The sequence below is a fragment of the Lytechinus variegatus genome, chromosome 15, assembly GCF_018143015.1.
Source record: "Lytechinus variegatus isolate NC3 chromosome 15, Lvar_3.0, whole genome shotgun sequence".
NCBI classification, from domain to species: Eukaryota; Metazoa; Echinodermata; class Echinoidea; order Temnopleuroida; family Toxopneustidae; genus Lytechinus; species Lytechinus variegatus.
Genome location: NC_054754.1, coordinates 29,940,345 through 29,956,243, shown reverse-complemented (window position 1 = coordinate 29,956,243; position 15,899 = coordinate 29,940,345). Strand labels below are relative to the sequence as shown.

The following is a 15,899-nucleotide window of genomic DNA, read 5'->3' as shown; positions in this document are numbered from 1 at the left end:
AGTATTAATTTCTAGTATTTTTGAAGTTTGATGTATAATTTGTATAATTATATTTGTAATGGATTTATTGTATAATTTATAATTATGTTTCAAATAGTTTGTACAAATTGTTTATAGAATGTGATTGTGTATTTTGATTTGAGAGAATATAATAAAACATCCTTAAAAAAAACATAGACGGCGGAAGCGGGGAGGGGGGATGGGGGTCATGTCCTCCCTAAATTTGAGATGGGGACGACCTCAGTCCCCCCCTCCCCTATTTTTTTTGCTAACCTTTTTTTTGCTTGTCAAAAATTTTTGGTGGTCCCTCCCTGAAATTTTGGTTGATAACCTTTTTTTTTGCTTGTAAATTTTGTTTCCTGCGCCCCCTAAAATTCGTGTGGTCCCGTCCTGACATTGAGGTTGATAACTATAAAGGATATATGCCATGATTCACCAGAATTTGTAAGGGGGAAAATCAATTCGCTTTTTACCTATTTACCTAAAAGTATAATGACCAGGGATAATGAGAATGATAACATATCCTTTTCTTACATTAACTTTTTTCGATTTTTGTGTCACCATGTGCATTGACGATGAATGTGACTCTTTGGCTTTCTTTTAAGGAGGTCAGTGCATGTTTGCTCTCTTTTCTTATCACTATGAATCTATAATTTCAATTTATTGATGGCATGCATGCTATACTATTACCAATCATTATTGTTGTCTGTAGAATGCCCTCGTCATAACGTGCTTGGGTGCTTGGTTGCTTGGTACATCATTTAAATCATTTTTAAGCATTTTGAGTTATCATTTGTACCACTGGCGTAAATCCCGGGGGATGGGGGATATATCCCCCCTCTTTTCGAGGAGGGGATGGCCTGTACAAACATCCCCCACTTTTTACGAAAGAAATGGAAAAAAATCATAATAGATAATTGTTTTATTGTGAAAATTCTTCCTGAAATACGGCTTAACAAATAAAACAACATTATTGAATCATGAAATGCAAATAAAGAGCCAGTTCACAATTTCCAAACGAAATATTTATGTCCTTATTATAACATTGAAGAGAAATCCCCGTTTCTTCCAATTCATCAATGTTGGGGTCTTTGGGAAGGGATTAAGATGGAATGTCAAAAATTTTGAATGTAATCTCTAATAAAAACATTAAACCATTATTGGGTCAATATTTGAGGGGTATTTGCCATATGGCATGGAGGGCACGTGCCCCCCACCCCCAATCGGCTGACCCCAAAAAACGGGGAAAAGGAGAAAAGAGGGAGAAAGGAAGGGAAACGTAGTGGGAAAGAAGAAAATATTATATTACATTATAATCATGTTATGTTACATTACATAAGAAACAATGCTGTGGCCCCCCCCCCCCCAATGCTTTGTCTCCTCCGGGTCACGGTCCGCCACTGAACCTTAGAATGCCCCACTTCAGGTTTGAATAATCTAAATTTTCAGCTCGCACTCGCAATATTTGATTAGTGAGATGCGTATATGATAATCATGATTGCAATGACTACAAAGTGTTTCTTGTGTTCAGATGTAAATCTAATAAAATCAGCAAGCGCTTGGCACTCGCATTAGATGACTATGGTGAGATATGCATACTTTTAATGGATTCCTAAAACATATTCCTTAAAATCTCGCTGTTTGGGGTCAAAATATACGAAAACTTCAGCTCGCGCTTCGAGCTCGCATTGTTTAGCGAGACAGGTACCTATCATGATTACACAAAGTTGATTATAATGTCCCTTTTAAGGTGTGAAAATAACAAAAAATCAGCTTGCGCTTCGCGCTCGCATTATTTGATCAGTGAGATACATATCCGTTTAATGACAATGTCTCTATTAGGTCAGTATAACTGGCAACTGAGCGCGCTCACTCAGTAATTCAAAAATTTTGCTGGTGCCCCCCTCCCCAATGCCGTGACCCACGGTACGCCACTGTGGACATATCATTGACAATTCCTTGCATATCTATAAAAACATGAATGAAAAAAAAAGCCAAAATATTTCGGTCATCTCCCCACCCATCAACACGGATTTACGCCAGTAATTTGTACTATAGGCCTTTTGCACTAGTTTACTTATTCATCCATCTTAACGTTTTTATTTGTTCTTTTGACCAAAATATGACAATTTAAAAGGTCGAGTCCAACACAAAAACTGTAATTTGACTAAAAGGAGAAAAATCCAACCCGGGAATCCTGCCGAGCATATAACACTGAAAATTTCATCAAAATCGGCCAATGTAAAACTAAGGCGAGAATTAAAGTTATGACAGTTTTGAATTTCGCTTATTTTTCACAATTAACAGTTACATGCACAACTCAGTGATATGCAAATAAGACAGTCGATGATGTCCCTCACTCTATTTCTTGTTTTTATTGTTTGAATTACAATATTTCAATTTTTACAGATTTGACAATAGGACCAACTTGACTTAGCCATAAACTGTAATGGTATGTTTATAGATGTTCAGGGAGAAATAAAATTTTGTTTCACATGACATGCATGAGGAGAAAATTATAATTTTTCATATAATACAAAATAAATAGCGAGTGGGTGGCGTCATGCAGTCATTTGCATACCGACCAGGATGTGCATATAACTCTTCTGTAAATAAACTTTTTAAAATGTAATAACTCTCTTATCTTACATCCGATTCTGATGAAATTTTCAGCGCTAAGGCTTGTTAGATTTTTTCCTTATCAAACCAACTTTTTGTTGGGGTAGAATTTTCCTTTAATAAGTGGTTTGAATTCGAGGGAATATTGCAATATGAATCTCATTATCTTATATTATTGATGCAGGGGCGGATCCAGCCTTCGCCAATAGGGGGCCCGGAATTTTTTTCAGCCATACTTTTTTTTCTTTTTTTTTGGTTGAAATTTTGATGTATTTTCCTTAAAATTTGAACGTTCTGGGTAATGTTTGTTATCCTGAAAAAAGTGCATAAATAATTACTACGAACGCGAAGTGCGAGCAGAAATGAACTGATGGAAAAGGTATCTGTAACAGACTTCTTGCAGTTAGCCATGAAGACGTGAAACTTAAAAAGAATCGGTTTATATATAAACAACTGATGCAAGCGGAAAAAATCGAGATTTAATTAAACCTACAAACGAGACACTATTTATGTTTTGTAAATCATGAAAAGGATGAGTAATTGGGGGCTTCCTTACATTAAAGGAGAATGAAACCATTGAAACAAGATAGCTTGTGTGAAAATAGAAAAATCAAAGAAACAGATCAACAAAAGTTTGAGAAAAATCGGACAAATAATGAGAAAGTTATGAGCATTTGAATATTGCGATCACTAATGCTATGGATATAGCAAATTGGCAATGCGACAAAGATGTGTGATGTCACTCGTGAACAACTCTCCCCATTACTTCAGTATATATTTCACTTAAATTGCCTCTTTTATCACATCTATCCATAGATCATGTGTTCTTTCTACATGAGGGCATGTAATACATATTTTTTTAAGAATACATCATGGATAAAGAGTTTGTATCATCATAAGAAAAAGCAAAAAGAGTCATTTTGAGGGTATTTTATAGTCCACCAAAGGGAAAGTTGTTCATCAGTGACATCACACATCCTTGTCGCATTGCCAATGGGAGGATCTCCATAGCATTAGTGATTGCAATATTCAAATGCTCATAACTTTCTCATTATTTGTCCGATTTTTCTCAAACTTTCTTTATTCTTATTCTTTGATTTTTCTGTTTCTACACAAGCCTATTTGTTCCAAAGGTTTACTTTTTATACACGTTTCAAACTGATTGAAATGTACCTGTTAAGAACTACTTGCACTTAGCCATGAAGACCTTATATATTTCAACAATCAAATAATGCGAGCGCGAAGCGCGAGCTGAAAATTTTTAACATTTCTATACAAACAATTGAAAATTTTAATCAATTTTTTGTAACCGTGAACAGAATAGCTATACAACTAAACAATTGATGCTAGCGCAAAGCGCGGGCGAAAAAATCGAGATTTAGACCTAAAAAAACGGGACAGTCTGCTCATGTTTTGATAAGGATTAGTGATAGGGGATCTTCCTACATTAATGATACGAGCACAAAGCGCGAGCATAAAATTTTGTTGTGCTCTGAAACTATAATGATTTACATAGAGAACAAGTTGAGTATCTGAATAAACATGCGCGTGCGTTTCAGATTTAGCCCTATAGGCATTCTAAATACATGTTTTACCATAAAAATCAAAGCGAGCGCGAAGCGCGAGCTTAAACTAATAATAATAATCCAAACATGCTTACAGCGCATATCATTGCCAAATGCTTCCCTATGCTCTTAATTGGATATTATTACCCTGGCTATTATCAATAATATTAATCTATTCCATATTCCGATCTGAAAAACAGTCAAATTTAGCTCTATATTTCAAGCAGTTTGTAGGAAAATTGTGAGGTGGATATGGATCGCACTTAATAAAGAGCTGATATTTTTCATTATAACGAGATATGTAAATCGCCTAACAGGGAATGCGAGCGCGAAGCGCGAGCAAAAAAAATTAGTGATATGAAAGATTCTTTTTATTTTCCAAGTATTCCCCTCATCTTATTTTATTCACACGTCTTCCTCCTCTTATTTTTTTCTATTTTTCCTCTTTTTTTTATACCTTTCCTTTCTTTTTGCTCCGCCAATGGGGGGGGGGGGGAGGGCCCCTCGCCCCCTGGATCCGCCTATGTTGATGTCCTGCTAATGTAACATCAGTGGGTATTAATGGGTTAATCGGGCCCATTGTAAATTAAGGTCATGTCCAGAAAAATATGATCTGATTAAATTTAATCGAAAAAATGAAGCAAGCATAACACTGAAATTTCATCTCTTTTTCTTGGTCGTTAATTTCTTCTCTTTTTGGGGGAGGGGGCGGGGGGGGCTAAGCCATTCTATCTGTACGCCGTACTGATCGTCAAGAGTGGGAAAATAGGTTTTAGTAGCAAAACACTTTCATGCAGTAGCATACGCAGGTTATGAAAGGGGAGTTTAATTACTGAATGAAATGTTGACATCCCCCCTCTCCCCAAAGATCTTCACCACAAATTTTAGGTCGTTTCCTACCCCCCCCCCCAAAACAAAAAAAAATTACAAAAAGAAAGGTCTTCAACATTTTTAGGGCCCGGGGGGGGGGGGGTTGAACACCGTAACCCGTCCTCCCCCCACCTGCGTACGCCACTGCCTTAAATGATGTTCAGTGGTGTAATTGGCCAAGGTAATCGGTAATTGAGAGATGACCATCTACAGGAGCGGTCAGTGCATGTATGGGGAAGCCTGGGGGGGGGCACTTACTTATTTGAAGTTTATAAACGTGCTGAGGAAATAAAAATATCAATATGTGAGGAACTACGGAACTACCTGAAAGTCAATGACAGGGAAATAGTAATTTTAGTATGTGTGTGCCCGGGCGTGTGCCTATGAGATAATGTGGGAAATCATTAAATTTATAAAATTGTAGGTCCTACAGAGTTTTATTTTCCAAGCATTGCATAAATCCAACGTAGATGGCAGCAAAATACCCATTTCGGGAGAACGGATGTGGATCGATTCCGAATTCTGAGATTAATTTTGTTATAAGACCGTACATAGCCCGAATATGCTCATGTAAGTATCATTAATATTTAAATTATTAAGTCTTCCCTGTATGAAGTGATTTTCATGTGCTAAATGGTGTCTGATTATCCACAAATTAGTGAGTGAAATTCCGTAAACGGCAGTGCCCTGCGGCTGCTACGGCTAAAGTCAGTGCCCAATTGACTGTATTGTCGGCGCGTGCGATATTCTTTGCACACGATTATTACAGGGATTATCACGTTTCCATGATTGAGTTCATAATAATGTTGTATATCGGATAAAAAATAAGATCGAAAATCGGATCGGCAGCTAAGCTTCTAAAATCGAAATCGAATCGAAAATCGAATCGGCGATGTTTAAAAACAAAGGAATACATCAAAATTTTGTTCGCGGTCGCGCGCATCTTCCTGACAAAGTCAAAAAGACGAATGCATTGGAATGGAAGTCGCCAACATGCGCGATCGTTTGGAACATGTTTTAAAGGGGTTTTGAGGTGTTATTAAAATAAACAGAGTGATTGTTATTAGAAAGATAAACGAAAGACGCATCTTCCGAGCAAAGGCGCAAAGGAAAATAAAATGAAAATATTTCTCATAGATCACAGGTTCATGAACGATCGGCGGGACATCTTTTTAAAGTATTTTTAGGTGATAGCGATTTAGAATTATTTGAATGATCTATTGATCTCGTACGACGCATCATCTTAAAGTCGCAAGTGCAATTAAAATGTAGTAGAAGACGCAAGCACGCACGATGATTTGAAATATGTTATTAAAATGTTTTGATATCTAAGAAGAAATATAAAAGAAAAGTTGCAAAGACAAATATATCATTGAGGTTGAGAAGATATAGTCATAAACGATGTAAGAGAGTAATGAAATGAACTCCGTCGATGGCGTTGATAGTACGACTTTTAAAAGTTCACGGCGGGGTCCGCTATCACCACGAGGTTGAAAATAGAATGTATATCATCCTAAACGATGTAAGAGAGTAACGCAATGAGCTCCGTCATTATCACGATCTTTAAAAGTTCACGGCGGGGTCCGCTATCACCACGAGGTTGAAAATAGAATGTATATCATCCTAAACGATGTAAGAGAGTAACGCAATGAGCTCCGTCATTATCACGATCTTTAAAAGTTCACGGCGGGGTCCGCTATCACCACGAGGTTGAAAATAGAATGTATATCATCCTAAACGATGTAAGAGAGTAACGCAATGAGCTCCGTCATTATCACGATCTTTAAAAGTTCACGGCGGGGTCCGCTATCACCACGAGGTTGAAAATAGAATGTATATCATCCTAAACGATGTAAGAGAGTAACGCAATGAGCTCCGTCGATAGTACGACTTTTAAAAGTTCACGGCGGGGTCCGCTATCACCACGACTCACGAGGTTGAAGAGAAGATTTATATCATCCTAAACGATGTAAGAGAGTAACGCAATGAGCTCCGTAAATAGTACGACTTTTAAAAGTTCACGGCGGGGTCCGCTATCACCATGAGTTGGAAGAGAAGATATCTATCCTCTTAAACATCGTCAGAGATAATACCGCGTCTTTCTCCCTGAATAATGCGACCTCTAAATAGCTAGCACCTCAAAAACAATCTTGAAATATGTTCTGAACGATCGCGCACTGTAACTAGATCTACGCCGATTTTTTATTTTCGATTTTTTCCTTCAAGGGGCATGATCGAAGATCGGCAAGTGATCGCCGATTGTGGTGAAATCGAATGGAATCGGTTGCCGATTGCAAAATCGGTTACAAGCTTAGTTCATAAATCGCACGACCACTGGCTATGTCACATTATTCATGCATGCATACCATAGCTGGGTTGTCCAAGGCAAAGGATACTTTCGTTTAGACCAAATGTGCGTGTGATGTGATTGTGAGATGAGTTGAGAATGCAAATCAGATTTTGAGTGATTCATGACATGATTCGAATCTGACGAATGTAATGCCTGGGGAGGGGGGGGGGTCGTTAAAGTAAACCTATGGCTATGGCCCTATGCACTTTGTTTTCTTTGGATGAAAATGACAAGCGAAATTCATTCTAAACCACCAAACCATTTCATAAATAAAATTAGCAAAGACTTAGGCCTACTAAAATTAGGAATTCTGCAGTCTTTTTCAAGAACATCATATTCTCCTCGTTTTGAAAGGGGTCCTAAAGCTACGCACCACTCAGAACCATACCAGTTCGGTGTCTTAGCACTGATAAACAGAATTGAAATTTTGATCCATGTCAAATATCCATCTTCCTTCTCCTTTTCCCCTCCGCTCTCTATTCATATCCCCCTATCTCTTTCTTCTTCTTCCTGTAAAGTAGGATGGGGGGTCGGGTGTCCAGACAGTTTATCTTTTTGAAGCCTTCTTTTTTGTCTTTGGATTACACTAAAAATATTAATTCAATACTTGTAATCATCTTCTATTATGCTCTTTATAATACTTCCTAACATTTTGTACTAAAAATTGATGAAACTTCGCTTGTAATTTTTTCCAAATGACTTTCTGAAAGATCGTCTGGATATACAACTTGTCCGGACACACAACAACAGACTACCGTTGGCATATTATCATACTAGTTGTGATTGTCAAGTGCCCAAATGAATTGTGCTAGTAAAAATCTGTTCAAAACTATGTGCGGCTAAAAATAGAAGAGGCCTTAACCAAGCCTCTTTTTGCTGCACCTCCTGCTTGAAAGACGTGAGGAAGGTGCTGTGGACTATCTTTGCTGAGAGCGATTTCTATAGTCTGAATTTCTGATAGCACCAGGAAAGAGTGTCTTTTGATATATTTATGTTCTGGCATATGGGATTTGGAACTTACATTTTCAGGATTTCCATGTGTACATGGTCCAGTTGATGGAATAAACTGTCATCCGGGATGTCAATAAGCTTGTTGATGATGCAGTAGACCATGCTAGCTCGCTGTTGTGCCCTTCTTTCCTGAAGCATAGCCCACTGGAGTTGCTTTAGCATTTCTGATACGCTGCTGGTACATCTTTCTCTCTCTCTGTCAATTACTCCTTCAATCCCTTTCCCATCAAATCAATTTCCAATCACTCGATCAATCAAGATACTTTATTTATTTTTGGGGGGGGTCTTCTTTTTATTTGACAACCAGTCAATTTGCCTATTTCAATTTTTATCTCAATTATTCTTCCCTAGCTTCTCCATCTTCTTCCCCTTTTTCTTGCTTTCTGTCTCTTCTCCATCTTCATATATCTTTTTCTATTATTTTTTCTTTTCGTGTTGTTCTCTCTATAACCATGATATTTCTATACATTCTCTCTATTAAACTCCCTCTAAGTTATGTTTTAACTGTTTTGTTTAGAGATTAAATGATTTAAAACATTAAAAAAATTAATTCTTTTTTTCCTGCTTTTGCCCTGAGCAATGTCTTTTAGTTTCAAATTACTATTCCATATTTTTCATCATCAATTTATATGATTAATATTGTAAACAATATATGCAGTACATTCAAATATCAAAATTTTATGTTGTTACATCTTACATATTTGCATATTCATATTTTCACATATTTATAAATTGACATAATTATGTATTTATCTATACATTTACATTTATATATATTATATATATATATATATATATATATATATATATATATATATATAGTATATATATATATATATTTTCACATTTTTACATACAGTATCTATGCACCACAAGCCCGTATCTACTACTCTCGGTTGCTGATGCAACATGGGCACAAAAAATCAGAATCCTTTATACTCTCTGTTGGGGTACAGAATTACAGATGTACCCAGTGGCTGCATGCATCACACTGGCCCCTGTTCACAATAATGATTCCAGGTAATCTCTCACATGGTGGTGATAGCCTGTGGCATTGGCAACATTGGTCGTCCTCCTCTTCGTCTGAAGACGTCTTGGCTGGAATTGCTGAGGTAAAGGGTGCCCTTGATGTTGATGGTTTGCTCTTTGTACCAGGATCACAATTGTCGTTTTGAGTGATTGGTGTCTTCTTCTTTCCATTTTTGCTGTTCTTCTGCTGTGTCCTCTTTATCTTCTTGAAAGATTTTGAGGAAAATGCCATTTTCTGTGATGGCAACACCACCAGCCTCGTAAGAAGGAGATGATCGGCGCTTCCTTGATTTGTTCTCAACAGGCAGTGAAGGTCTCCTATGGAATAGCATCTGCTGGACAGGTGTGGAGCCTTCCGGCATCTCTCGGACTTCAGTGGTTGCACATGTCATGGTGCTTGGTTGCCCTTAATATATTTACAGCATCCCTATTGTATGGATAAATGCCAGGCTTCTTGAAGGCAGCCTGTAGACTTTTTGCCGTCATTGCTTTCAGGTATGCGGCAGACATCAGCTTTGTAATACAGAGAACCTTGACACCACCTCTCCTGGGTGTTCTGCCAGAAATGAAGCGCACTGAACGTTGTAATGCTGCTTCATTGGGCCGAAGCAGCCGACGTCCAGAGGTTGGAGGAGATGAGAGGTGTGCAGTGGTAGGAGAAAGAGAATTACGTTGTTTTTCCTTGCTTCCTCAATGATTGGTTTCCCGATGTGGCTCTTGTGGCCATCATACAAGAGAACGGCATATTCCTCTGGCCCTCTCCTGTGCTCTATGTGAGGCAAAAAATGGGTAGTGAAGATCTCCTTGAATACTTGACTGTTGCTCCACCCTGTCTCAGTGTTGATGAAGCAACTTCCTTTAGCTTGCTTGCAAGCAACGTCGTTGATGAGCGAGATGAAGTGATGGTCTGTGTGTTTTTTGTCACACTAACGATACAAGGAGGGGCATGCTTGGTGTAGAAGCCAGATTCGTCTACGTTGTAAACCAGGTGTGGCTTGTCAAGGAGTTAAGCTTTCATCAGTGTTTTATAAATTTCATCATAGTACCTTGTATTTTGCTCAGTAAATTGAGAGCTTTCGAGGCTGGATGTTAAGTAGCTGTGGCCATCTCTTCAGAGGTGGAATATGATTGAAATGCATAACTTCCAATGCAGCCTCCCCTCCCCCCAGGCCCCCTCCCACAAAAAAGGAGCTGGGGGGATTTTAATCGATCTTTTCTCTTTATTCTTTCATGATTGATCACAACCACTATTTCTATCAACCTCCACCACCACCACCACTATAATACCACCACCACACCACCATCACCACCAAAATCATCATCATCATTATCATCATCATCACCACTACCGTGCACCACCACCGCTTCCATTACCACAACCACCACCATCCTCATCATTTTTACCACCAAAATCATCAACATTATAATAATCATCACCATCATAAACAGCAGCAGCATCATCTTCATCACTATCATAATCATCATCATTATCACCATCACTATCATCATTACCATAATCAACAATGTTATTTGTCATCATCATCAATTGTCAACAAAAGCATAATTTTCATCAAAAACTTAATCGTAATTTTCGTCAACACTTCGTCAAGTGAGACTATAGGCGCCGCTTTTCCGACGACGGCGAAGGCGGCATCAACACCAAATCTTAACAGAAGGTTAAGTTTCTGAAATGACATCATAACTTATAAAGTATATATATGGACATGTAGTTCATGAAACTCATACATAAGCTTTAATAATCAAGTATTACTGAAAATCCTGCCTGAGTTTCAGGTCACATAACCAAGGTCAAAGGTCATTGGGGTCAATGAACTTAGACCATGTTGGGGGAATCAACATCAAAATCTTAACCGAAGTCTTTAAAATGACATCATAATTTAGAAAGTATATGGACCTAGTTCATGAAACTTGGTCTTTTTTTGTCGTTTTTTCTCATATAGTATTCCAAATGACTGAAAAGGTAATGATATAGATGCAGGAGAAAGATGATACAATATTTCTCTTCATTTTCGCTGTTAAAGAGAAAAAACTTGTAATGAAATCCGAAGTCCCATTACAGTGGAGTGCGTATTTTCCCATAGACAACACGTATTAAGTGGGTGCGTAGCTTCTTGAAACCTTTTTTTTCCCTGTAACTTAACCTTGGTTGGGACTCTAACTCCCCTCCATTGAACTGTTATCAAGATCTCTGTCCACTGTACTAGCAAGAGAATGCTGATAGAGGAATTGTTTTGAGCGATTATGATCCATCCATTTCTTCATTTTATGGGGCAATTAGTCATGATTGACTATTTTTGCCACATGCTGCATGTTTAGTAAGATAAAATCTTCATTTCTGATATACTTTTTTCTTTCTTTTTTCTTAATTCATTTTTGTCTCACCTGCATTGCAGAGGGAGACTATAGGCACCGCTTTTCTGTTTTAGCAGGGGGGATATTTGGAACTCTTGCCAAATAGATTATGTGACCTCAGTATTCCCCAGTTCGTCTATTTTGACTTGCCGTCTTCCTACAGTCTTGTTATGAAACTGATAAACTAGTGCAATTGATTATCGATTAGTGTCAGCCAGGTATCTGCACTTGACATGTGGATAAATTGTAGATTTTGTGTGTGGAGAAATCATAATGAACGATGAGAATCGTAAAAGGGACGATCCTTATTTTCAGACCTGTGCCTCTACTGCTTACAAAGTTATAAAATAATAATGGCACATGTATGAACAACAAATTACTTCAACTCTTATTTATATGTATTTCACCTATGCATTAAAAAACATTGTATAATATGAATTGTTGCTTTGCATGTACTTCTGGCGGTCACTCAGGAAGTCAAATCACGGTTTATGAATGGCCGACCTTATTTCTTTTAGTACTGTTTCAGTATAATTTTAATTTCTACTTTTATTCTTCAGGTAACATATCAATCAGTCTGATGGAGGAAGATGGAAATTTGTATTCTGCAGGATTTCAGTGGATGATAGAAAACATAGGCAGTGCCTTGAACCAGGATAGATTTAATTGATGTTTGATTGAGTTGTCAACCCTACAGAAGTGAAGATGCCTTCACCAGTGAATGTAACAGTAAAAGAAACAGAGGTAGTCAAGCTGGTTCTTGACTTCCTCCACACAAGGGAGCTCTATCTGTCGATGCGATCTCTAGAGCGTGAGAGCGGAATCGTCAATGGGCTCTTTTCAGACGATGCCCTTTTCTTGAGACAGTTGATCCTGGATGGGCAGTGGGATGATGTTCTTGAATTCATCCAACCATTACAGAGCATTGAGAGCTTTGACTCAAAGGCATTCCAATATCTTATCCTCAAGCACAAGTTCCTTGAGATGCTGTGCATGAAAAGTGAAGATTTCCAGCACCTTCAAGTGGAGTTCTCCAGTGAGGAGGTTGTAAGTTGTCTAAGTGAGCTTGAACCATACTGCCCAAGTAAAGAGGAGTATAGCGCTTACTGCCTATTGTTGACACTCCCTCGGCTGACAGATCATCATATGTACAAGGACTGGAGTCCCAGCAGTGCAAGGGTCCAGTGCTTCCAGTCTGTCTACCCTCTTGTAAGTAGATTTCTCCCAGTGGACAAGGCTTTAGCTGAGAATGAAAGCACTGCCAGCAAAGACAGGCTAGTGCAGCTCATACTAAAAGGATTGTTGTTTGAAAACTGTGTTGAATATTGCCAACAAAAAGCCATCAACCGCGATGCGAAAACTAGCCAGATTGTCCTACGTAGCATGATGACAGGGACGCCAGCTGATGATGCCGACCTGAGCTTGTTATCCTGGTTGCAGAGTCTCCCTTTCGACACCTTTGCCACACCCTTCGAGCAGCGATCTTTACAAATATCAGTCAACAAGATCATCAAGCCAAGCACATCCTTCTCTGAGCAAATCATGACTCCAATGACACCGACTCCTGGAAGCAAGACGAGAATGTATCCTTCTCCATCACCGTCGACACCCACTTTGTACAGAGGCAGGCCATTTTCGTCAAGCTCCAGAGCCCTCTCGCAATCGCTCACACCAAATCTAGAGAGCTTACTTAACCAAGCTAAGAAAAAGGAGGATAATGGAACAGGTGATCCAGGAATGCTCTCAAGATCTTTGATCAACATGCAGCTGTCAGGTTAGTTGTTCATTCTTTGTTATTAAGATAATTTCCATAAGAGACATTCAGAGTCATTTATTCAGCTTGACCAGCTTGGTCATAGTCATGTGGCACATTTTTGTTTTGTTCTATTTGCCTGACAAAGTAAAGTCCACTTCATTACCATCTCATACCAGCAGAGTGGAGTGATTTACTAAAATCAATTCTAACAGATTCTTAAAATTGATCATAGTCTTGAATGAAAGATTCCCTTGGCACAACCAGTGATTATTACCATATCAATGTTCTGTGATCAGTGCTTCTCAGCCAATCAAATCCATGGATTTGATATTGAAATGTGATAAATAGTCCTACGTGTACAGTATGCCATATTTATATGTAATTTTTAAAACTTTCCTGACAATCTTTTTTATGAATCATATGTATTTAAATTGATAAGTGATAATAAAATTTATATGTAATTTTGTCAATACACAAATGCTATCACTCCATAAAGGACCTAGACGAAAAATGTTTCCTACTAGTAGGTAATTGGTCATATACAAGTACCAGCTTGGCATTTACCAGTAAAACGCTGTCCTGCCGAATTCCGACAGGAGTTACCATAAACAGAAACAGACCTATCGTTGAAATTTTCCAAGAATCATGCTTTATATCCTCTGCTAAATTCTGCCATCTTGATTATTTCAGGCAGCAGCAGCACCATGCGTGAATCCTTACCCACCCTCACAGAAGGGGTGGAGAAACCATCGGGAGCTCCGTTTTCCATCAGCAATCCTTCAGTCACTCCAAGTATACCAGCCAGATTTAATCCAGGATCCACAGGAGCTAATGCAAAGGTGAGCTCTTTTCGTGATCTATTAAAAAGTTTTGAAAAGTAAGAAATCTCATTATGAATGTTTGTTAACGACTCAGCAATTCCAATTGGGTGACCTACTGTACAAATCGTGGTACACGTATTGATACTATTGTATCTATCACCGAAATCGTCCGCTTCAAATGTTTTAAAAATGGCCTCGTTGATCTGGGGTCTCTACATGTATTTGTAGCTGGAGCTTGTCATCTTTTCAGCTTTGAATTTGACAATATTTCTTATAAAGAAAATTTAATTATTTCTTAATGATAAACTTTGTGGTTTCTTTTATCATGATATATCTTCACAAATACCTATTCTGAAGTATTCAAAGTGTGACAGGTTTGCTGTGAAAAGGGCATAAAAGCTCTACTGGAAAAGTTTGCCAGAAATCGATGATGTATACTGTACAAAACATTTATGAAGAACAATTTAGCCTGATGGCCATATAGGGATCGTGCTTATTGTAACATGTACTGTCAGTTCATGAATCTTGAAGATGAAATACAAGCATGCCTGGATATTTTGATTTTGTGTGTGTGTGTGTACTGACATCATTTAGCACATTCATGATTTTAGGATAATAGATATTCTTCATACAACATGTTTTTTGTGTTTTTGGGGGGAGGGGTGCAGAGCTGTTGCATTTTGAAAAATGATCTTGATGTTTGAACCCTTTCTGACTAATCAAATGTCTGTGACCTCCCCCCCCCAAAAAAAAACCTTGTTTCCGATTAATTGAGTGAACAGAATTTTGATAAGTTTGTACCTTTTTAATTCTACATTATACGATGGTAATCCCTTAGGCTTAATCACTAATTTTGCAAACCATTGTGTTTGGTGTTCTTAAAAAAGAATGCTAGAAAAATACTAAAATTTAACACACCATATTTACATTTCTTTTTTTGACCATCTGACTTTCATCGTGAATCCTGTCACTCGCATATAGGGTTTTACTACTGAATTAAAGAGAAATGTTGACTGTAGAATTACATGTAGTCTCCATCACTTATAATAATAGAAAACTTAAATTATCAACCCTTTCGAGAGTTTGAAGTGCAAAATTATCAATTACGTGTACATGTATGCTTGAATTGTACCTCACACATGGCTGTTGTTTGGATGTCTTGTTAGTTCACCATGTAGCCATGAGTCATTCTCAATAACCCTGGATGAAAGTCACAGAGATTTAAAGCCTGAGTGTTCATGAAGCTTCTCCATTTCACCAAGATGGCAAGAGGATAAACATTGACTGCATCTTCATGAGCCTGAGTTTGCTATATTATTCTAGCCTGATCAGCCCTCTTTGGAATTAAAAAAACTTTAAAAAAAATTTGGAATTAATTTTTTGTTTTATCTTTGGAATAAAAAAAGTGGTTTAACAATACAGTCATTATGAATACAAAAGTTTTTTTTTTAAAGGAATGTGTGTGCATATGGATTAAAAAATACACCTGGAAAGAAAAATGTCAA

The 15,899-nt window shown here is 37.8% G+C and overlaps 1 protein-coding gene across 2 annotated transcripts in view; it reads left to right on the top strand.

The window, feature by feature from the left end:
• Positions 1-5,528: 5,528 nt before the first annotated feature.
• The window catches only part of LOC121429275 (WD repeat-containing protein 47-like), a 29,931-nt gene continuing 19,560 nt past the window's right edge, over positions 5,529-15,899 (top strand). For both annotated transcript variants that reach the window (XM_041626268.1, XM_041626267.1), the window contains exons 1-3: positions 5,529-5,624; positions 12,378-13,591; positions 14,264-14,412. In XM_041626268.1, the coding sequence (XP_041482202.1) occupies positions 12,523-13,591; positions 14,264-14,412 (1,218 nt within the window). In that variant the 5' untranslated portion in view covers positions 5,529-5,624; positions 12,378-12,522. The remainder of the gene's footprint in view (positions 5,625-12,377; positions 13,592-14,263; positions 14,413-15,899) is intronic.